This window comes from Charadrius vociferus, unplaced genomic scaffold (genome assembly GCF_000708025.1).
Source record: "Charadrius vociferus isolate BGI_N301 unplaced genomic scaffold, ASM70802v2 scaffold78, whole genome shotgun sequence".
Lineage (NCBI taxonomy): Eukaryota > Metazoa > Chordata > Aves > Charadriiformes > Charadriidae > Charadrius > Charadrius vociferus.
The window spans coordinates 1,592,006-1,614,496 of record NW_009649927.1 but is presented as its reverse complement, the minus strand read 5'-3'; the positions used below and the strand labels follow the sequence as shown (position 1 = coordinate 1,614,496).

At 35.9% G+C, this 22,491-nt stretch overlaps 1 protein-coding gene across 1 annotated transcript in view; it reads left to right on the top strand.

The window, feature by feature from the left end:
- The window catches only part of SIPA1L2 (signal-induced proliferation-associated 1 like 2), a 90,193-nt gene that overhangs the window by 36,309 nt on the left and 31,393 nt on the right, over positions 1–22,491 (top strand). Inside the window, exons 9-12 of the mRNA XM_009891145.1 lie at positions 14,843–15,100; positions 18,808–18,891; positions 20,410–20,513; positions 20,921–21,024. Of these exons, the coding sequence (XP_009889447.1) occupies positions 14,843–15,100; positions 18,808–18,891; positions 20,410–20,513; positions 20,921–21,024 (550 nt within the window). The remainder of the gene's footprint in view (positions 1–14,842; positions 15,101–18,807; positions 18,892–20,409; positions 20,514–20,920; positions 21,025–22,491) is intronic.

Genomic DNA, 22,491 nt, shown 5'->3' with positions numbered 1-22,491 from the left:
TCTGTTTGTCTGGGTTTTTTTCCTCTGCTACTGCTTAAACGATGGTTCTTTTATTGGAGGCCCTCAGGAAACGGATATTGTCGCTCATGTTTGGTGGTAATGTGATTGAGGCTCTTAAAGCAATCTTTTTCTTAAAACCCCTATTGGTTTGTAATAGAAGATAAAATGAGATCCTGTAAGAAATTTAGTGGGAAATTTACTTTTACATGGCTTTGAAAGAGTAAGAAGTAAACTTTTAGTGCATCATGACTGAGCTGTTATGAAAGCTGATGTGACTTCTTTTCTTCCACAGGATAATTTTATATTTTAATACTAGATTTGAAAATTGGGAATCCTTCTCTGAAAACTACCTTGTCTGTCTTTTGACATTTCTCTGACTATTGAAAAAGATTTTTTTATTTTTTCTTGTATTGAAATTTTAACAAAAGTAGCAAAACACTGGGTTCTGGACATATGTGGTACCAAGTCTTAAAGTCCTCTTCACTTTCTACAGATATCTTATTTAGTCATGTTAAATAGTGAAGTACATCAATGAAATTGCCAGTGAAATTGTCAGAGGGTTGGAACTCAATGATCTTCAGGGTCCCTTCCAACCTAAACCATTCTATGAAAGCAAAGAAATCTTGCTGCAACATAAAATAGATGCTCACACACTCAGGAAAAGACTGTAATAAAGATTATTATAGTGACTGTACCATTGTTTTCAGGGCTGAAATGAAATTTTCTTTCATCTGTGCTCCTTTTTTGGTGACAAAAAGATTTTTGGTCTTCTCTCCATTTTCAAATGTTATGAGGTAGAGAAGAAGGGAAAAATTAAAACTCTGTAATAATGTGACTTTATTTCTCACATACCTTGTCTAGGCACTGTTAATTTGGCTGATTCTAAATGAGAACTGTACCAGAGTATATTGAATTACTTGTGTTATTGTAGAAGGCCAACTTTAAATCTCTTGTTGATTTTTAATTTAACAGAAAAAAACATTAGAAGTATTGCTTTTGGCAAGACAACAAGCCATAAAATTTTACGTAGCGTGCAGCACTATGAAGTTGGTGCCAACTGTACACGAATACTGTTTAATTGGTGGCAATTCTCCAAGTAGTCATTGGCCTGATGAATGACACAGAAGTGCCCTCCCTTGCCTCAAACTGCATGTTGATGCGTTGGGTTCCTTTCAGAAGAAAATGCCTGTGAATGTAGAATGCCACCGTTTTGCTTAGTTGGATAGAATTTGCAATTAAGCCTCTCTTTGCTTAGCTTTGCTATTCTCACCATCTGCTTCTGGGTATGAATTTTTACTGACTTGTTTGGTATACATTTCCAAGCTGTTTACAGAATATGAGCCTAATGAGCTGATCCTATTATATTGAAGGTAAAAACGTGTATTTTATGGGCCCCGATGGAAAAATGCATATTGTATGAATTGTTTATCTCTTCTTTGATACATTTTTAGAAATAAAATGTTAAAAATCCCGGATCAGTGTGATCATGGCACTTAGTCTATGTGTAGGAGGAGTTTTAACTGAGTGCCACCAAACTGGGAAAAATCTGCAAAAGCTGTTCTTGTTTATACATTTTTTGCATTTTTAAAACTATGTAACTAATTACTAAGGAAAATGATTTTTTTTAAAACTATGTTTCTATTCTAAAATACCAAAAATGCCAAAGCATTTATGTTTATTTTCAGCCTCATCTCTCTAGTATAAATAAGAAATCTTCATTAATGCCTCTTTCTCTCAAATATCAACTTCTTACTGAAACAGAAAGCTTCCCCAAAATACCATTAGTGATTTTGACTGCCCAACTTGAAAAGGATCTGATATCCAGAGAGTTTTGAGCTTGCCTTTTCTCAATGTTCATAATCTGAACAGAGCAGACAGAAAGCAATGTAGATATCAGGTGACAAGACTGAGAGTTTCAGTTGACAAACATGACCTATGACATTGTTTGTAGAACATATTAATGAGCAGGAGAATGAGGAGAATAAACCACCAGTGGTTTACAGAAAGAAGATAGTCTATCACAGCTACTTATTAGTTAAAACTACTACTCAATTGTTTGTCTTAGCTATCTGCAATGTCTGGCCATGTGCAATCGTAGAAACAGAGAACAGTTGAGGTTGGAAGGGACCTCTGAAGACTGTTGAGTCCAACCCCATTGCTCAAAGCAAGATCAGCTAGAGCAGGTTGCTCAGGGACATTTTGAACGTCTCCAAGGATGGAGACTCCACAGCTTCAGTTCCAGTGTTTGATCATCCTTACAGGAACAAATGTTTTTACATATACTTAAATGGAATTTCCTGTATTTCAATTTGTGCATCTTGCCTCCTGTGTTTTCACTGGATACAAATCTGAAGAGTCTTACTCTGTCATATTTTCTCCCCATCACCCCATCAGGTATTTATACACATTCATAAGGTCCCTCCTGAGCCTTCTCTTTCCCAGGCTGAACAATCCCAGTGCTCTCAGCCTCTCCTTGTGTTTCAGATGCTCTGATCCCTTTGCTGGACTTGCTCCAGCACATTTCATGTCTCTCTTGTACTGTGGTATCAGGTTTACCCAGAAATTTGCAGGCAGCAGTTTTGGACATACAGATATTTCCTTCAAAGGAATGGGGGTCCATCAATTCTTGATCCACGTGCTGCACATGTCTAGAAGAATGATGTTTCAAAAGCAGGAGAAAGCTTCACGTGTATGCTCCAATAATTACTGCTTTCGTTCACAGCTGTTTTTAGAGATTTTATGCTAAGAAATGATACTTCAGTCTATCTGACATATGTAGAACAGCAGATTTGGAGGCTGAAATAAGTACCTTGAAAGTTTTGACTCATCCTACAGAGCATATAACCTTCTGGCATTTGTTTGTTTTTTTACCTCTGTATTTCAGCCTTATTTCTTAGGGTAGATATCGGTAGTTTATAAAAAAAAATTACTTTAAGTGCTGTAATCTGGGGTTTCAAGTTCAGCCACTAAGCTTTTGTCCACAGTGCATAGATACGAAAATACATTCATCTTTGTTTCTACACTAATCAGTTGCATTAAAAATGGGCATACATTTACAGGACTATAAATATAATTTTAGCAAAAAAAAAAAGTTTCATGAAAAATCCCTATTTATCATTTTATTAATGCATGTCTTTCATTTATTGAGATAATCAGCTGATTTCCACTGCTTGAAAGAGTAGTTTCTGCTTAGCTCTGTCTGCTGGGTTTTAGGAATATGAAGCAATGAGGACTTTCTCTTTAGGTGGCTTATTCGCACTGGTTCCTTGCTGGGATCAAATTCTGAAGTCAGTTTACACAAGTTGGACATGAGTGCCATGGAGTGTCTTGGGAATTATACCCTTCAAATGAAAATTAATTTCAAGTGTGCAAGGGTGTTTCCAAAGCAGTCCCAGTTCCTTGGAAAAGTATCAGCTGAACTGGAGATCTTTAATCAAGTTCTTAACTTGATTTTATTTTTTTTTTCTCTGCTAGCTTACCCACAAATCATCCTCAGTCCATCAACCCTTTATATTTTAAAAGAAAACCAACAAAGTGTAAGTGTGGAAACACTGAGAATGTTAACAAGGAACTCTTAACGATGAAATTTTTTTTGCTGCAAACTGTCTTGTATTAATTTATTTCGGCATGAAAATAAATTATTTGAAATGTTGAAGGTGCTTACAAAGGAATGTTAGAGTGATTAGGAAATTACAGAGGAAAATATATATTCAATATATGTGCTTCATCACTTAATGTAGATCCTTCTACCTGTAGTCTTGATAGCAGTATATGCAAAAGCAATAGCAATCATGGAATAAGACCTTTCATTTACTACCCTGTAAAATTCATGAACTTGAGACAAAGCTCCTGCTGTTTTCAGTTTGCTCCAGCTATTAAATAATCATGCACAAATTGAGAAATCATAACTATTTGCATGGCACTAGGTTGATATTTAGATAGAAAGAAGGAATTTCTATTTAAAACATAAATTCTTTAAATTACGAAGCAGTATTGGAACAAACATGCTGGTCAGTGTATTCAGATCTGAATAAATATCCTTGTGTCATATTTGTTTCTGTGCTATGTCTTTCCCTTCAGAATTGTTGATTTGTTCTATTACCTAGTACTGCAGTGCAGTAGCTAGAATTATACGTATTTTAACAGGAGAATAATGATGTTCATTCTAATTTGCTTTCACTGGTGGTGTCACAGTAATGCCCAAGGACAGTATATCCTTAATCAGTCAAATCCAGTCAAGGAATTCAAGTACTTCTAAATCCATTTTGAACTGTAGATTCTTCTAGAATCTTACTACATTGAAACTTATGTGTCTGTCTTAGTTCAACTACCATTTATATATAAAAACAAACGGCTTAAGAAACAATTTTTAGAAACTTTAAAAAACGAACAAAACTTTAAGCAAAATTTCCAGGGATGGATGAGAAACAGAAGCTCAAGTACAACCACTGTAAGAGGTGTAGCAGTGGTAGTTTCCACCTGTTAGTCTGAACAATTAAAAGATGTTTTTCTTGCTTTTGTAGGTAATTTTGAAAATGGAAATATTTTGGAAAACTATGACTGAAACTGCCTGTGGGCCACTATTAAGTACTATGGCATTTATTTTGAGGTTGTTTTATTCTCTTGAATTTTGCAAACTCTTTCTTACAAATAAAATGTATAATGACTTTCTGTATTTTTCAGCCCTGATGCTTGTTCCTCTTAAATGATTGTGATCTTATCAGACAATTGTATTTCTAGGGCTTTTTTTTTTAAGTAACAGATAACCAGCAGAGTATAGAATGTTTGGTAAAATGTTTTTAGGAAGTGGAAGGGTTTTACTTTGTGGAAGAGTTAAAATCTCCCAAGAGTGTTTGCCATAAGCTGGTGGGATAGTTTATAGAGCCTTCAGATGGCTTTCTGTTTTGTTTTGGTTTTTTGTTTTTTGTGGGTTTTTTTTGTTTTGGGGTTTTTTTTGTTTGTTTTGTTAAGCCTTCTGAGCTAGAAAGAAGTCAGGTCTAGAATTGCTGGCAGGATGCTGCCAGACTAAGAACATTTGAGGTGGGTTAAAGCAGAAAAACCTGAAACTGAACTTTTGGTTGTTTAAGTAGAATTTGGATTTACCGAAGCTTTTAATTACCACCCCCACTACTAATCTAAGAAGGCTGCAAATACCTGCGAACTCTGGATTATGATGGCTTTTAGCGGTAACAGAACTAGCACTTAGGAAATACAATGATACGAATCCTTTGTACCCAACAAAAAATAAAATGGTAGAAAATGCTTAACTTTCTTTACTGTCAGAATTACTGTACTACTTATAACATTATTAGATTCAGGGAATGAGGTGATTTAGCCTGATGGAAACTCTTGGCAAAAATGAACTCTGCCAGAACTGTGATTAGCACCAGAGATTTTAACCTAGGCTGTTAGTTTTTAAGCGCGAGTCCTAATAGAATGTCAATGTCACAGTGAGACCTTTTGGCTCTCCCCCTCATTGTGAAATCTCTGCTGCCACTCCTGCCTTTGGAAGGGTGGCAGCACCAGCAAAAACCAAAGTTTAGGCATAAGGTATGAGCTGCTCTCTTCCCCATCTTTAATATGTCATGCACCGTATGCTCTGTCTCTTCTGTAAAGAACCAAAGCATTATGGGTTTCTGCTGCATAAAAGAAAAAGACATTTTTATTGTTAAAAAAAAAAAAAGTTTTGTCACTTTTGATAAATTGTTTTGAGCTTTATTCTTCCCAATATAATTTTCAAAGAAAAAGATGTATAAACCTGGCCTTTGCCAGTATATACAATTTGCATTTTAACATCTTTCCTTAAATTCATTGTACTTAAGAGAGTAAGGCTAAGTATGCAGCATTACTATAATCCTTGGGAAGCTGAAACTTTATTGTACAAGCATCTTTTTCTATTTTGATTTGCATTAAAACAAAGGAAAACCTAGGCAATGTATGTAACATACGGTCTAACAAAATAACTATAGACTAAAAAGGTATAAAGTTGAAAACAATTCTCTGCTTATCATATTTCTCATCCAAGTAAAAAGCCTCTGCTTTTTCATTCATAACTAAGTGTAAGAAGCTCATAGCAGGACTTAGTTATAATTGCTAAAGCTTATTATGGGTACAGTTGTTACAGTCAAGCAGAAAAAAAACAAAAGTGCCAGGCAGAGCTGGTTGTCTCTATGGAGAGATGTAAACAGGAGTTCCAGACATTTGTGGTTTTTTTTTTTTGTCTTCTCTCTGTTATTCAGCATGATTGGAAAAGCTCAAGAGAGCCACATGTTTCTGGCATTTTGAAGCTTAATATATTGCCTGCTCCATTCTGGGTCAGCAAAAGTTTTTCACTGTAAATAACGGGTAGTGGTATACCTACTATTATATAAAATGTTTTTTAGTATCCATTTTTGTTATGTCTTGGTTGGAATGCGCAACATCTCTGCGGAAATTGCAAGTGATTTGATCTTTGTCATTGAAAACTTTTTGGGTTCGTGGAATCATAGGGTAACTCAGGTTGGAAAGGACTGCAGGGTATTATCTGGTTCAACCTCCTACTCAAAAAAGCATCAGCTGCGTGCGGTCAGGCCAGGTTATTCAGAGCTTTATCCTGTCAGGGCTTTCTTTGAGGATAATTTGTGTTTTCTTAAGAAAAAAAATATTTAATATACTTATAATTTTCTCCTTTTTACAGAAAGGAAAGAAAAAGAATCTCACTGTATGTGTGTATGTATGTATATGTATGTTATTCTATACAATATTAGGATAGTGTTCTATACAATAAGGTAGTCTGTATTGAGCCACTTTACTGGGTATTTGGTAAGATAAACTAAGCATTTTCCCCTCAGTTCTTCCTCATTTTGTTATCACTTGGAAATAATATCTCAGTGTCTAGCTGTTTCAAGCAGGGAATTTTATCTCTATTGGCAGATCATTTGCCAAATTGGAGTAACTTCTAGTTCTCTTTTTTTTTTTTTTTTTTTTCCTGCTGTGTGGACTCTACAGTGTTGCTGTAGTCCATACATTGTTAACATTCTCAAGAATCTGATAACTGATTCTTTTTTCTTTTTAGTTCTTTCATCTGTAGCTGATATATATAAAGGTATAGTGTAGATCAATGAAATAAATTCTGTACACAAGTAACTTATGCAGCATTCTTTGGAATCTTCTCCCTGTTCCATTTGAAGATGTGCCTCTTCCTCATAATGTTACCAGAATTGCCCTACTGACTCCTTTAAGCAAACATTCCGGCAGTTGTTGAGAACTCTGGGCAGCACTGTGAAGATTTTTACTATGCAGCATGTGCATGTCCTGCTTAAGTGGAGAAAGGCATTTAAAACATCTTTAATTTGGCACCTACAATAGTCCTCTGCAGAGAAAAGACTTATGGACAACTTTAGTGCCATTCACCTCGTTTACCTGCATTTGTGGTTCAACCTAACAGGTACTGTAGCTGACAGGCACTGCACTGTAAAACTTGGAGCTTCTTTAGAGTGTTCATACCGATGGACCTTGGTATTTTGAATATGGTTTACAAGATCTGTACAGAGATTATCAGATTTGTTATTACACTTTAGATACTAAATGTCAGGTCTCAGAAGCTCCTGGACTTCAAATTGTTCATTTGGCCCATCAGTTGAAGTAAAATATAGAGGTAACCACTTAGAGTATGCTTGAGGAATTCTTATCTTTCTTTATCAGAAGTATGCTCAGTCTGTCATTTTCTTTAGTAAAAGAGAAGTGGATGAAAGTTCCACATAGCAAAATTTAAAATGCACCTCTGGAAATGCATTTCATTGAATTGATTTTAAGATCGGTATATTATCAGTCGTGATTACTATGCTGTGTGATCTACGTGATTACTATGCTGTGTGCAACTGCTGAAATTTGTTGATGTCTTCATAGTCATCTGTAGCTTGATGATTTTATGCTGTCTCAAGTAAAGAAGGCAGGAGATACTAATTGAATGTTTTTGCTGCTATGGCAAGTTGCTTTGAAGAATAACATAGTTCCTCCCACTGAAGTAAAGAACAAAATGTTTCAAAGGACTCTTGATAATCTGAAATCTGAAGTTTGAAAGTCAGATTCCCCCTGAATCTGACTGGTGGAGGAATAAATAAAGAATCTGTGGATGTGCTTTGCAGTAATCAGTTAAATCTCCTATTCTTTCTTCCCTTTTTTTAAGCCTATTCGGTTTCCAAAGATGCTATTTCTGATCTAGAAAGATATTTTAGTGCTACAATTGTTATATTTGGCTTTTTTCTAGAATCAAATTAGATTTATTTTCTATTCACTAAAGAAGATATATTTGTAAGTCATTAGATGGCATATCTATGGAGCCAAACTTTATTTGCCATTTTATTTTAGATTCAACTGATTGAATCATGTAAAATATCTTTACTTACTACTTCCTCATGACGGATTCCTATGTCTCCTCATGTGTGCTCTTATTCCTAATCTTGTCTCTCCAGTATCTTAAATACTACTTCAAAATCAGGAGTCATTCTGAACTCAGTCCTCTCCAGAGCTCAAAGACTTAGATCTCCGTTTGGTACTGTTCCCCTGCTTCATTTGTCGTCTCTGTTATTTGCCATTTCCATTTCTTAAATTGGAGCATAATATAACTTTTACATTCCAGCCGTTGGTTTTCCGGCGCTTCTTCATCTTACAATCTTACAGTGAATTTTGAAGGCTTTTCTCTTTAATGTCACAAAAATCTTCTTGCCAATAGCTTCTCAAGCCTTTATTCCCCATAATTGTTGTCTTTTGATGTAGCTGTTTTCCTGTTCTCTGGGACTTGGAAATGTGACTTGCTCTGCTTGTGTTCTAGTCTCCATCAGCAGAAACTGCGGGGGTTGTTACTGCCTTACTAATCATACAAGCAAGCCAAACACCTTGGTGGTTTTGGGTTTTTTCTCCTCTTTTGTTTCCTGACTAGCTCCTTTCATCCAATATCCTGTCTGTATTTCTCTTGTCTTTTTCATACAACAATGCCAGCGTAGAGGCTTTTAGGAGGCCTCTAAATTGTTTGTCAGCTCACCAACACAAAGATTCTGTTTAAAACTGAATAATAACAAAGATCAGAAAGATCCTTTATAAAGCAAGGATTGTCAGCTTCAGCTCTGTGAAGGGACTGCCAGAGGGTTATCACTTACCTTAAACCAGGATTGATAAAGTGGGCGGCAGTCTTAACTGAGGTTGCCATAAGCAATCATATACATCTATTGTGCTATGAAATTATTTCAAAGTAAAACTGATTTACTATTTTTCAAATGACATCTCTTTCTTTTTTTGATGAAGTATCACTACTGTTAATAGGTTTCTGAGATGTCAGAACTTGGCATTTTTGTCTTGAATGTTTGACCAGACTTCTCTTAGACCATTTGAATCTTATCCAGTGTCTTGGACTTGTGCTGTGGTTGCTATAGGGAGTCAATGGAGTCGAGGGGTTACCTACAGAAAGCACTTTGGAGGGTCAAAGAAGGGGAAATGTATGTATGTCATGTTTGACTACACAGTGAGTCTAAGCAAAACTAACTTACTAAACTCTGCTTTTCAGTTAAGTCCCTATAATTATGTGAAATTAATCTATGTTTTATTATGTGAATTTAATAGATAGCATGATGACTCCTCAGTCTGATTGTGACACCTTGTGGGAACTGCTGTAGTGTAAAAACAGGCATGCACTGTAATAGAAATGATTATTTTCAAATGCAAAGTTTGAGTTAGAAGAATGGGCTTAGAAGAATGCCATTTATTTTACTGCTGGATATGGATAAAGACTCCTATTGAGCAAGATTAATTGTTTTGTATTGAAATGGTGATAGTAAGAGATAATTTATCAGTGTAATAAAACTGGTGAAAAACATTGATTACTTCTCTATCCCTACATCCCCTTAGTGATTCAGATCTGTGAAACATTACACTGAAGTTAAATTGTAAGCAGTTAGTCTAGTTTTGTTATTGTTTGTTCATGGTGCATGAAATCTGTAGATAGTTAGTGTCCAATACCTAAGTCATACCCAGTAGTTGATAGTGGTAGGATGTAACTGAAAAGAAGGCTTTTGTGTAGTTATTAAGGTGGCAAACTGCTGATCATAGTATTTGAAAGCTTCTAACTTTTCTGCGGAGATGAACATTTACCTTTTTTTAACTAGCATCTTTGCCTAATATAGGCCCTTCACAGAGCCTTTTATAAAACTTTTGTATGTAATCTTAAATTAATATTGAAAGGTGTGGTTAACTTAGCTTGAAAAATTTAATGGACTGCTTGATAATTGTTTCAGAACATAATGCTCCTTCCAGTAACATTCGAATATTGCAGATTTTTATAGTGGACTCTTAAATTTTAATATGCAGTCGTGATCTGCTAACTGTATCAGTCATGCTCTGTGCAATTGCAGAGTAGGTTTTATTAACCAAATTTTTAATAGGATAATATGGCCCTTGAACCAAAGACATTAGTTGAAGTCTGTGCTTTGTGTTGAAGCATTGATTTAATTAATACCAAATTATAGTGAAGGACGGGAAGTGCTATCATTTCTGATGTGTGGTTAAGACTTGGTCACACTTGCTTGATAAATAACATGAGTCTGTTTTTCAAAATGTTATATTGAATATGATTGGGAAAAATGTTTGATATCCTATACTTCTTTAACATACATTTAAATGTCTTTTTAAGACCATAAAATATAGATTTGTCTTTAAACATTCTATAAAGTGAATTTTTTAAAAATTAAAAAATTAAAATTAAAAAGTGAACTAAAAGCTATCGTTCAATACCAGTGTCAATGTACATTTTTCATCCGGTGGAATAAGTAACACTATTATAAATAGAGGTTAGATAATGGTCAAATTAAATATTCAGTAGGAAATTCCATTTAATTTTGTGGGGTTTTTCATGCAAGATAACTTGCAGTTTGAGCCACAGTGGGGGTGGAGACCCTTATTGGATTGCAGGCAGGAAGTAATTGATTCTCTTTGTTTCTGATATAGGAGGTAGGTACAGTTATGACTTCGCATATCTCAGTATAGCGCAGTATCTGTTCTTTAGGCAGTGTTTATGAAGCAGTGAAGCATAATTTTTCATATAAACGTTGAACTGATTGGTTTGGCACTTTAAAATTAAAATTAAAAAGTCTATGTGACAAAAGAAGCCATATAAAGTAGTTCCATTTTAACCATGGAAATTTTGGGGGGGCCAGTTACATCAGGCATGTTGGAGCTCCATTTTGAATTTAAAAGTAAGATTGCTACATTTGTATAGTGTTTTGAAATAGGGTTGTTTTGTAAGCCTTTTTTTTGCAGGAACAGCATCCTGAATTTTTTTTTTTTTCATCTGTCAGAGGAATAACTTTTCATGATGTGAACAAACCCAAAATTTTACAAAATTTTAAATTCCTGTTCTTTGCAGGAAAGCTTGTTGTTTGCTATTTTTGTATCATGTTTTAGTTATTCAGTTAGCAAGGTGAGTCAGACTGAAGAGTAGTAACAATCCCTTTTGCCTTCAAAACCTATGGCTATTTTTACAGCACTTAAAGTACTTCATGGGGAGTGTCTAATAAGGGATACAATAACAGTTACATGCTATAACTTTCTCAGTTACCAAGACAAACTGTGAAATTGATACCCTAATAATTAAAGTTGAGGAGGGCGTGGTTTGTTTCTAACATTTAAGGTCTATAGGAATGAAGAAGGGGCTGAAATGATACTAAGAAATAAGCAGAAGGATGATTGAAATTTTAGCCTATATAATTATTCAAATTCCTAGTCAAATAATGACAAAATGCATATACGGCCACATGAAAAAATATGCAGTGCACTAAACTGATATTAACCTTGCTAACCATGACAGTCATCTGGGCTTTCTTTGTTCTGTTTGGTTTGTATATAAAGCTTTATGAAAGTCTTTAATCAAATAATAATCTTAGACTATGTTTTTCTTTAAGAACTTTCTACATTCATACATGGACTTGCTCTGGAAATGAATCAAGGTTACATTGCGGGAGGCTATTGTCTCTTACACCGTGGTGTCATTTCTTGCAGGCAGTGAATGAGGCAAGGAACTTTATGAAGAGAAGAGTGGTCTTGGGATATAAGGAGTTGAATATTGCACTGGAGGAGAAATAGGTTCTGTGTATGCTTCTGCAGTAGAAATGTTTGTGCGATTCTGTGCAACTCGCTTAACTCGGCCTTTCCACAGTGTTCATCATTCTAAGAGCCCAACATACGTTTTGTGGCTTTTGGAAGTGTGCAACAATTGTAAAAAATAAATGAACTGAAGTTGTTTGAAGTGGTGATCTGAATAAATGTGGCATTTTGGGGGCAAATTGACCTTCTGACATTAATTGATCATTTTGTAACATTGGTTACTCTGTAGTTCCATTCCTTGTCTGTGGGAGGAGACTGTTAGGGTCTTATTACCTCCATAGGGAAGCTACAACCAGGGAACCGTTCTTGGGAAATTCTCTGATGCTGTGAGGTAACAGGAGCTGGAAAGAAATGAGTTCTATACGCAGTGAAAGTATGCAGCCATCAAATAATTTCTTATCCCAAATCAGCGCAGAAAAATGCAACTGAATATCTCACATATATTAAAACATACTGATAGTCATATATTGAGTAGTATCTTTTCAGTCAATGCTGTCTTTCATATGCATGGAGTGAGGTAGAGTTCTTTGCTAAAAGCAAGAGAAAGTAAATTATTTTACTCCACTGACAGAAAAAGGACAGATTAAAGTTATGTGTGCAACAAAAACAATTTTGAAATTTCTTACCTTCTGAGTTCTTAAGCTTGTAACATTAGTGTGTTCTTTTGATGTACAGTTTTAGCATGACCCTTTAGATTTAAAAAAATAAATACATAAACAAATAAGAAATTCCAGCATGTCCAACTATGCTTTATGAGCAGAATTTGCTCATGTCAAATTTTACTGGTGAGCTTAATACTGATCTTTCTGATCACAGAATAACCTTGAAAAACCAGGAATTCTGAGTTCTGGTTTTGAGTATTCTAGTGACCCTTCTTCAGCTTGTCTTCATCATGGTGTCTTCTACCCTATATGGGCTACCAGTCTCCACTCTCAATGCTTTATACTCTATATTTTGTAGTTCTTTATTTACCTTTTTCATGTGTTTGAATGCAAGCAGGGACTGAGATTTAATGCTACAGGATAATCAGTTTGCCAGTTCAGTACCACAAAATTCATCAGCCTGGAGCATTTGGCTGGATCAGAGTAGGCGTATACAGAGTATCTACTATGTAACTGCTACAGTTGTACACTCCTCTTCAACAACCTCGAATAGCGTAGTTAGCATTTTTATAATATGGGTTGGTTTTTTTTAACTGCTTACCGGAACACTGACAATGAAAATGTTATTTTGGTGTTTGTTTCAGAAACTTTTGGGCAGAGTAATTTAATCTATGAGAATCTGTACAATTTATTTGAACGGCACATTTGTGCTGAGTCATTTGTGCCAAAACATTTTCCAGACTAAGACTGTCAACACTTTATACACACTCTATTACATTTTCTCTAAGTGATTTTTATTTAGTTGGAAATGGTGAATGTTGAGTTTTCAACAAAAGCAAAGCTCAATCCAGACTCAGCTCAAGGGATAGAGCAGAATTGTAGTTGAGAAAGAGAAGCAAATTTTCACTATATCTTACTTAAACTTCATGTGCTGCATTAGAACGATTTAGGATATTTTCGGTAAACATGTTAATTTAGTATGCACTGCCTATCAAACAAATAATGGAGACAGTACGTGAGAATATAAAATATCTGCAATACGATAATCAGTGCTGGCTTAAAGTGGGTGTGAAGCTTCTATTAACTAATTTCTGAAACAGTAACCATTAATTCAAGTCCAGCCTGAGTCTACAGCATATATCCCACCGCCAGACTGATCTTTTGGGGAAGACCATCACTACTTTTACCTGAATTTACACTTTCGGGGATTACTGTTAGTATTTAACTACACTTTAAGCTTCAAGCAGAAGTTATAAGCCAGACTGTTTCTGATTTCTCTCTTCCTTCCGCCTCCCTATCTCCTCCAGGCATAGAGAGACATTAGAAAGTACAGTTTGAAAACAAATAAAAAAATAATTAGATGCCACTTAACCATTTGCATCACAGTGTATATGCTCTGTCATTCAGTGGGGACAAGGTGGGATTTTTCACTATGAGGGTCATGAGGCACTGGAACAGATTGCCCAGGGAAATTTTGGGTGTCCCATCCCTGGAGGTGTTCAAGGCCAGGCTGGATGGGGCTTTGAGCAACCTGGTCTAGTGGGAGGTGTCCCTGCCCACGGCAGGGGGTTGGAACTCTATGATCTTTAAGGTCCCTTCCGACTTAAACCATTCTGTGATTCCAAAGCAAAGTTCTTAATACCATTAAGAAATGCTTAGTTTGCTGCAAAGCAGCAAACATGTTTTATAATTTTAGATGTGTAAATTTTTACATGAAGATATTTGTATTTAAGAAATTTAAACAAACTAAAGCTGTTATAGAAGAAGCTGATATTTGCTGACTTCTGAATGCTTTGTGTCTACTAGTTTTTATTATGTAAAATTTGAGCTGCAGATTAATTTGTGAGAGCTTAATACTTTCTCCTTTTTGAAGGGCAAGGAGAGAGTTCAAAAACCTTTGAGCACATGAGAGCAAATCCTTTATTTTGAAATGTTTCCTAACCTGGTTGGCATGATAGTTTTGAAGCATTTGAAGGGCTGTACAATGCTATATGAACACCTTTGGGCACCTGGGAGAAAATTATGCATCTGCTTCTAACTGTGGAATGCAAGATTTCTTTTTCTGTTCCCTCCAGTGAGCCTGATCAGCATTTTTATTTCTCCCGCAGGGGTTGTTCAGAACTTTGTCGTATACCCATGGTGGAATACAAACTTGACAGCGAAGGCACCCCATGTGAGTATAAAACCCCTTTCAGAAGGAATACCACTTGGCATCGGGTGCCGACTCCCGCTGGGCAGCCTCTCTCTCGTGCCTCTCCAATCCTAGGAACATCTGACAGACTGCAGTGCCAGCAGCTTCTCCAGCAGGCTCAGACAGCCATTCCTCGCAGCACTTCCTTCGATAGAAAACTGCCAGATGGTGCAAGGTAATATACTCTCCCTTTAATGCCTGTCGGTTTCCTAATGTGCCTTACTTTAGATAACTCTGCTTTCTAGAACTTTGGTATACTTAAGATTTAAACCTTATTTTGTTGAATTTTGACAGTAATTTTAAGTCTGAGGTTGTATTAAAGAGCATTCACTGAGCCCAGTTCCCTCTACTTCAAACGAGTGACTTTTGTTGTTTGTGGTGTGGTGAAAGTGGACTGTACTGGGATCCTACCTTTCCCTTTAGTCCCAAATCAATGAAGTGGGAAACTGCCTCGTGACTTTTTGATCTAAACAATGTCCTGTCCCCCACCTTTTGGGATCCTATTTAAACAAATAACAAGCGTAAATAAAATGAACTCATCCCTTTAAAAATGAATTATTTAATCTCATTACCAAGCCATTGGCATAGTTTCAAAGGGTTCTGTAACTCATTACCAGTCCTTATGCTTTGCTTTGCTCTGCTTTTAATTAAACAAAGCAGAGCTTGTGATTTGAATATTCAACACCTCTTAGATGATGGGATGGTGTCCTTGAATGTTAGCTCTGTTCTATTTTAATAATAATTCTTCATAAGATAAAAATTACTTTTAAAGTTAAAAATTTGTAAATACATTTGACCTTTGAATTATTTAGGAAAACCATATGTCTTGAGCAGAAATCTCTGTCCTCTACTGTTTGCAATGTAGTTCTAATTTCCAAGGAAAAAATACTGCATGTCAAAAATGTCTAGTTGATGTGAAAATCTAAAATACTAGTCTTAAATAGCTTCAAAAAATGCTGGATGAAATAATGAAATACAGATATTGCTATGCTATCTTGTTTAGTAGAAAAGAATTAGTGACTTTTTATGTTGTTTGAAATATATACAGGTAATAGTAGTACATATTTGAAAATATGTCTATATCATGGTCTGGGGAAGGCAGACTCCTAGTTACAACCATTTGTATTCTCCTTCTCCCCTGCGAGCATCCTCACCCCTGAAAAAAGGAGAGGTGCATTTCTGTAAGCATGCACACACCATTATAGCACTTAAGCTTTCCCTAATGTCTTGTTACTGAAATTTGGGGTAAAATCTAGCATAACGAGACAATGTATCAAATGTCTAGAAATACTTCAGGATGTATGGAGCTTTATTAACCATACTGTATGCCTGTACAGGGGAAAAAATTAAAGCTTTCTGACATACTACTCATTTCCAGAAAACTTCACAAACATAAATTGCACTTCTCCTAACACTCAGTGAGGCATATGGAAAAAAAATCTAAGACAGAGGCTATCTCTTGTCATGAAGAAATTCCTGTATCACTTAAACAAAACAAGTACAATGCAGAAGTGCTATTCTGGGGAAGACGTAGTACAGAGTATAAATAATGAAAACAGGAAAATGATGAACTGTGACATGTGGGTCTTGAAACATGAAAAGAAAGGTTCCTAATTGGCAAGGTCTTTCCACATGGGAAGAGGCATAGTTGATGGCTTGGCAGAGAGATGGGCTTAAAAGAAAGGAGATTGAAATAAGGTTGATTAGTACTTATAAGTAGTCTTGCAAGGGTGAAAATGTATACTCAGGCTAGGAAAATTAAGAGATTTTAGCGGGTCAGAGACCCAATATCAATTTAGACAAGTTGAAGAGTGCAGGCAGGAAGAAGCAGGTTGATGAAACAGGGAAGTTAGACTAACTGATCTGAAAATGAGCTAACATTGAAGTCAGTGATTAAATGGTTGTTTTTAGAGATAAAAAGAGGAAGAAGCAACAGAAATGTGGGCTAAATATAGTAAAAGACTTAAGCAGCGACAATTCAGCTACTGTAAGCTTGTGCCGTTTCACCACTGCCCGACCCTGGAGGATATCATGGGTGAAGCGTGACTTGCCGTTGAAGGCAACCCCTGCCCTTCCAGCAGCTTTAATCTGTGCTGTCAAAATATTGATTGCAATATTGTCAGGTTAGGTTATTGGTTGGACTTGATGATCTTAAAGGTCCCTTCCAACCTCAACAATTCTATGATTCTATGACACGTACTAGTTAGATGCCCAGTCCCTGAAGTGAAATTAAAAACTGGGAGCTGAACACCTATGGTCCTAGTACAGTTCCTGAGGAGAGTTAAGTGCTTTGAGAAGGCAATCCAAATGTTTTTGTGTTCACCATAGAATAAAATTCATCACTAAGCTATACTCCTCTTTCTACAAAACACCTAATTCTGTGACAGCTGCTTATAGCGAGTGCCTAAGAGTGAAGCTTAAGTCAGACTCATTCTCTCCTCTGTTTTTTTCACACCAAGAAGTCTCTATGTACTTTAGTCCTTGAGTTATACTTGTAGGCAAGTGCATCCTTTCACCTGGAGTCTGGAATCCATTCCTGAGAGCAGGCAGCTGTAAGTTTTCTGTAGAGGAACCGTGTGAGGCATTCACTGGCTGGATATCTGTGGTTCTTCTTTTGTAGCCACCTTTTGTTTAGTAGGCTAATGGCTAGACACTTGTCCAACAAATGGGAGGCTTGGGATCTAGACATTCTTCAGCCCTGGACAGTACAAAGGACAATGTCCTAAACATCAGTCTGGAGGCTAGAAACATAACTTACCCATTCCTTAATGCTGGATCACTTAAGCTGTGCAAGAAATGTAAAGTTCTTGGTGGTGAGAAGCAAGAACATGCAACTGAATTCAAGCATAGCCTACAGACTGTTTCACTTGATTAAGAAAGGTTCAGTCCAGTCAATACTTATCAGAGAGAGATATGTTGAAGAATTACACGCTATACAATCTACTTATTTTATATGTTTGGCTGTTAGACAAAATATAATAGCTAATGTCTTTAAAATTTTCAAGCTGAACAGTAAAGTTGCTTATTGAATGTCGTGTGCTTGAGAAAGTGTTGTGCATAAATCCAAAATTACCTCTTTTCACCTCTTCCCTGAGTACACACATTCATTTCTACATATCACCAAAACCAACCAGACAAACATGATATGAAAAGAAGGGAAATACAAGGACTTCAAGTTAACGTCACCGAGGGAAGTTGTGTTATAGTTATGGACTGATATGCACAGCTGTGAAGGATAGGAGGGTGATCGAAACCGAATTTGAACATCGTACTTCAACTGCCTGGAAATCCAAAAAGTAATTAGAGACATTGCTAAGACATGAGGCTCAAAAGTTTAAATAAGTACAGAATAACACTATGCATGAAAAAGTTTTCTTATTGTTTTTCTATGTCAAAGAACTAATAAAATAGAAAAGTGGTGGTGTTACCTCTTCTAAATTACTGTGTTGAAAGTTGGAATACACGCAAAGCTCATCAAATAATCATTTCTGATCCATCATAAGAGCTTCCTATGCATAAATTTAGAGACCTAATCCAGCTGCTCTGATTCCTGAGTAATCCCACTTGTTCAGAAGTAAAGGTAGATGTAAGGAAAAAATGGATTTGGCACTTAGTCTTTCTCTTTTTGTGCCTTTTTTGTATATACAGTTGGAAATATTTAATAGTGATCAAATAAATAATACATTTTAAAAATAGTTGTTTAAGTTTTACGAAACTAAGATGAAATTGTAAATTCCCCAAATGAATATAATTTAGTGTTCATACTGCATCTGCATTATTTGTAAAAATGAGTGTATTTTATAAAAGAAGCACAGCCCAGTTCAAAACTGAAACACCACAAATACATTAGTGCACTGTTAATGACTCTAGTTAACATTACAGAAGTTCTCCAAGCAACCAGTCCTCCTCCAGTGACCCTGGACCCAGTGGGAGCAGCCAATGGAGACAGCAAGTGGGATATGATGGGTACTGTGATTTTTATATAATTTTTTTTTTTTTTAAATCTTGCTATAGCTCCTATGCATCTTCTTCCTGAAGCAAAACTTATGTGGATGTTATATATCATAGATTTATTTGCAAAATCTATTAGCATATTTTAAGATGTACAGGTTTACTGATCTTTAATGTAACTTGTATGCCAATACAATTTTAAAGCCATACAGCTTTAAGTTTTTAGGATCAAATCGTTATTTTGCAATTCAAATAAATAACAAACAGTTCTTAGGTTTACTTTCCCAGAAACAGGCCAGAAATCAGCTAGTAACTCAGAACTGGAGTAGAGTAATAATTTCCCTTCCTTTTGCTTCAGCGGAAGCGTACTTGATTAAAAAATTACCTTTATGGTCTGCAAAGGTGTTATTTCCTACAGCGCTTGTTCCAGTAGCATCCATTCCCTAGCATCTCTCCTCAGAAAAGTAACTCTCTTTCAGAGGTCCCCTCTACCTGAAAGGCTGTTGTAGTATATAGATTGTTCTTTCACATCCCTCTTAATCCCTTGGTGCCGAAATTTCGGAAGTTAGCTATCTGTGTATAAAAGACCACCCCAGTATACTGTCCATGTTATAAGAATATTATGTGAGACATCTGTTCTAAATTACTTTAAATCTCTCACTTTGTTATATAAATACAGTTGCCGAAAACACTCCTGTTATAAAACGTTAAGCTATGACAGTATCTACGTAGCATAATATAAAAGCATTTCAGATTTGCCACTTGGCTTTCAGAAGCTACTTTTCAGAAAGAATGTGAATATTGAAAACATCAGTTTGACTCCTTGTCTGTAAGCTTAATATTTTTTTGTATGACTGTTTGTGGATAAGATATTCCATGTACCATATACATATGCAATATCTTGGAGACTCCTCAAGGAATTTCAGAATACTCACTGAAATCTCTGGCAGCTAAATAGATGCTAATAATTCAAACAGAACAATAGCAATTTTTTTGGCAGTAAACACATGAAAATTCATCTTGTCATTTTCTAGCACAGTTATTTCTAATAGTAACCTTGGTTTTATTTTGTTGCCTTGTGAAATAATGTAACTTTTGCAGTACAATACAAAGCAATGGATCTGGTACTAGCTTTAGGGTTCTGAGTGTGAAAACCCACAAAACACAGAGTTACTTTCTGTGGGGCTTACTTCATAAAGCTGTTAAGCATATATTACCGTAGTTCTCCATTGCAAAAGAACTTTGTATATGTAGCCCCAAGAATGCATTTCATCTTAAAGTTCAGTGTCTTTTTGGCCTGTTCACACTTAAGAGATAACAGTGTGCTCTTGAAAAAATGGCATTTAAGTATTTCCATGCGGTATTTGGAAATGTTACTATACTTCCTTGGTGTGGGGGAATGCTAATTGAACAAATCACTTACAAAGTATTTTCTTTGAAGAGTAAAAAGTGTTGTTGTTCATCATGTAAATAGTTTTCTAGGAAAAAAACCAAAACAACCCAAACAGTTTAGTCTTCTGCTTATGTTAAAAGGTGCCAGTCCCCTTTGCTCCATGAACACCACCAAGGTTCAGGCTCACTGGAGTGTGAAGGAGGCAGAGAACGAGAGGAAGCTTTGGAAGGAACTCGACATTCTGGTAATAAAAATCACTGTATCTTGAAAACAAATGTTCTTTGCAATGCGGTGCCTGTTGAAGTGCAGCCACCTTCTGATGCGGAGGTTTGATATACAAAGAGCGATATGACAGCAAAAGCAGAGACTGTTACAGACAGACTAACAGAATATGGTGTGGGATATTTAGATAATACCTGGAGCAAACTAACCCTGAACTTCAGAAGGCCTCATGAGTGATGAAAAGCAGCTTGAACTTCGTTTAATTGTCATTGAAAAAGTATATATTGGGGAATTCTGCAAAGGCAGACGTCTCTGATTCCAAAGAGTGTGCAGGTTTGAAACCTGATGCTTAGCCATGTGCTTTTTTTCTTTGTACAGTACACTTACCTTTTTAGCATTCAGAAATTAAAACACAATTATTTATGGCAGAAACCAAGTGGCACGCACCATCGACCAAAGTCCTGAGCTCCTACAAAGACCGGGCTTTACAGAAAGAAGGCAGTGGCAAGGAGTCGCCAAACAAACTTTCACATGTAAGTCTTTTAACTGGATGTCATTCAAAACTCTAAAAAAAACCCTAAAAACCAAACCCAAACAAAGAAACAAAAAATAAACAAAAAAAACCCCACCCTGGACTTAAAAACTAAATCTTAAAAATACATTTTAGTAATTGATGAAGACCACTGTGTGTTTTCGGAGTCAAAAGAGTATGCTCGCCTTGGTGTAGGGTGAATTGAATGTGCTTAATCTGTATTTGTAAACAAAGAACTCCAAGAGTGCTTGGGTCTGGGGCACTGAGGACGCGAAACTAGTATAGTATAAGCTCAGCTGTGTATTTACAGCTTCATTTATACTAGCTTGCTTAATCTGCAAAATATTTCATATCCTTTAAAAAAAAAATTATATTCACCATACCACTTGTCATATTGTATACCCATGTAGTATAATTATCAATAAGCACTATAAAAAAGCAGTTTGTATTTTTGGAATGCTGAACAGCTTTCTAGTCTACCTAGTTTAGTCGCCTGTCTTCAGTAATGGCAAAATCCTCAATGACTTACTGACAGAAAGTACACTAATGATATGCATGGTCTTTTTCTATTTTTTTGTTTGTTACATGGAAAATCCTGCTATATGTGGTATGAATCTGTACACTATTTGTAGACTTATATTGGTAAGAATATGAGGCCAGTTTCTCATGTTATGTACATAGATGCCTTATGAGAGTTTAGCTTGATACTTCTCAAAAAGTACTATCATAAACAGAATCATGCTGTAGAACTATACACATGAAGGCAAAAATACTTTCATTTACCTGAAGTCAAAGTTGATAGGAGGCTAGGATCAGTATATGTAACGATCCGTATTAAACAGAGCACCAATACCAAAGTTAAATGATGAGCTTGCTTAAATTCAATCGGAGTTTTATGCTAATGGCAGCTCCCATGCTTTTAGGATGGTGGGGATGGGAACAGAAAATTTCATAATGGGCTTATATTTGTGTTTGCCTCTGTATGCATATGTCTAGTACAGGTGCAAAAGAACTGTATTGTACAAAGTAAGAACCAGTGTTATTATAAAGATAATATTAATAAAATGAGGTTATTTTGTTGTTACATGCTGTAAAATAGAAAAAAATGGTCATCACCTTGTGAAGGACCTTGTAGTGTTCTCTTGTGCATCCTCTTTTTGTTCAGCTCAATTTGCCAGCAAGTGGAATTCACAATGAGGGCTACAGCAAATGTACAAGAACTCTGTGAAATATTTAACCGTTAGGAAAAAAGGTCTATGCCTTCTTTTTATGAGTTTTTACTTGGGGGAAAGAGGCTGGGGGGAATTTCTCTGGCTATCTTCAAGCTTTCTTTGTTCTCCTGTAATAAAAATCGTATTTCTGCAGATACATACATATATATATATATATATATTTATTTTAAATCTTGCTCCATGACACAGTCTTTAACAACATGTAACAATTAGGACTGTGCTGAGCTTTCATACAA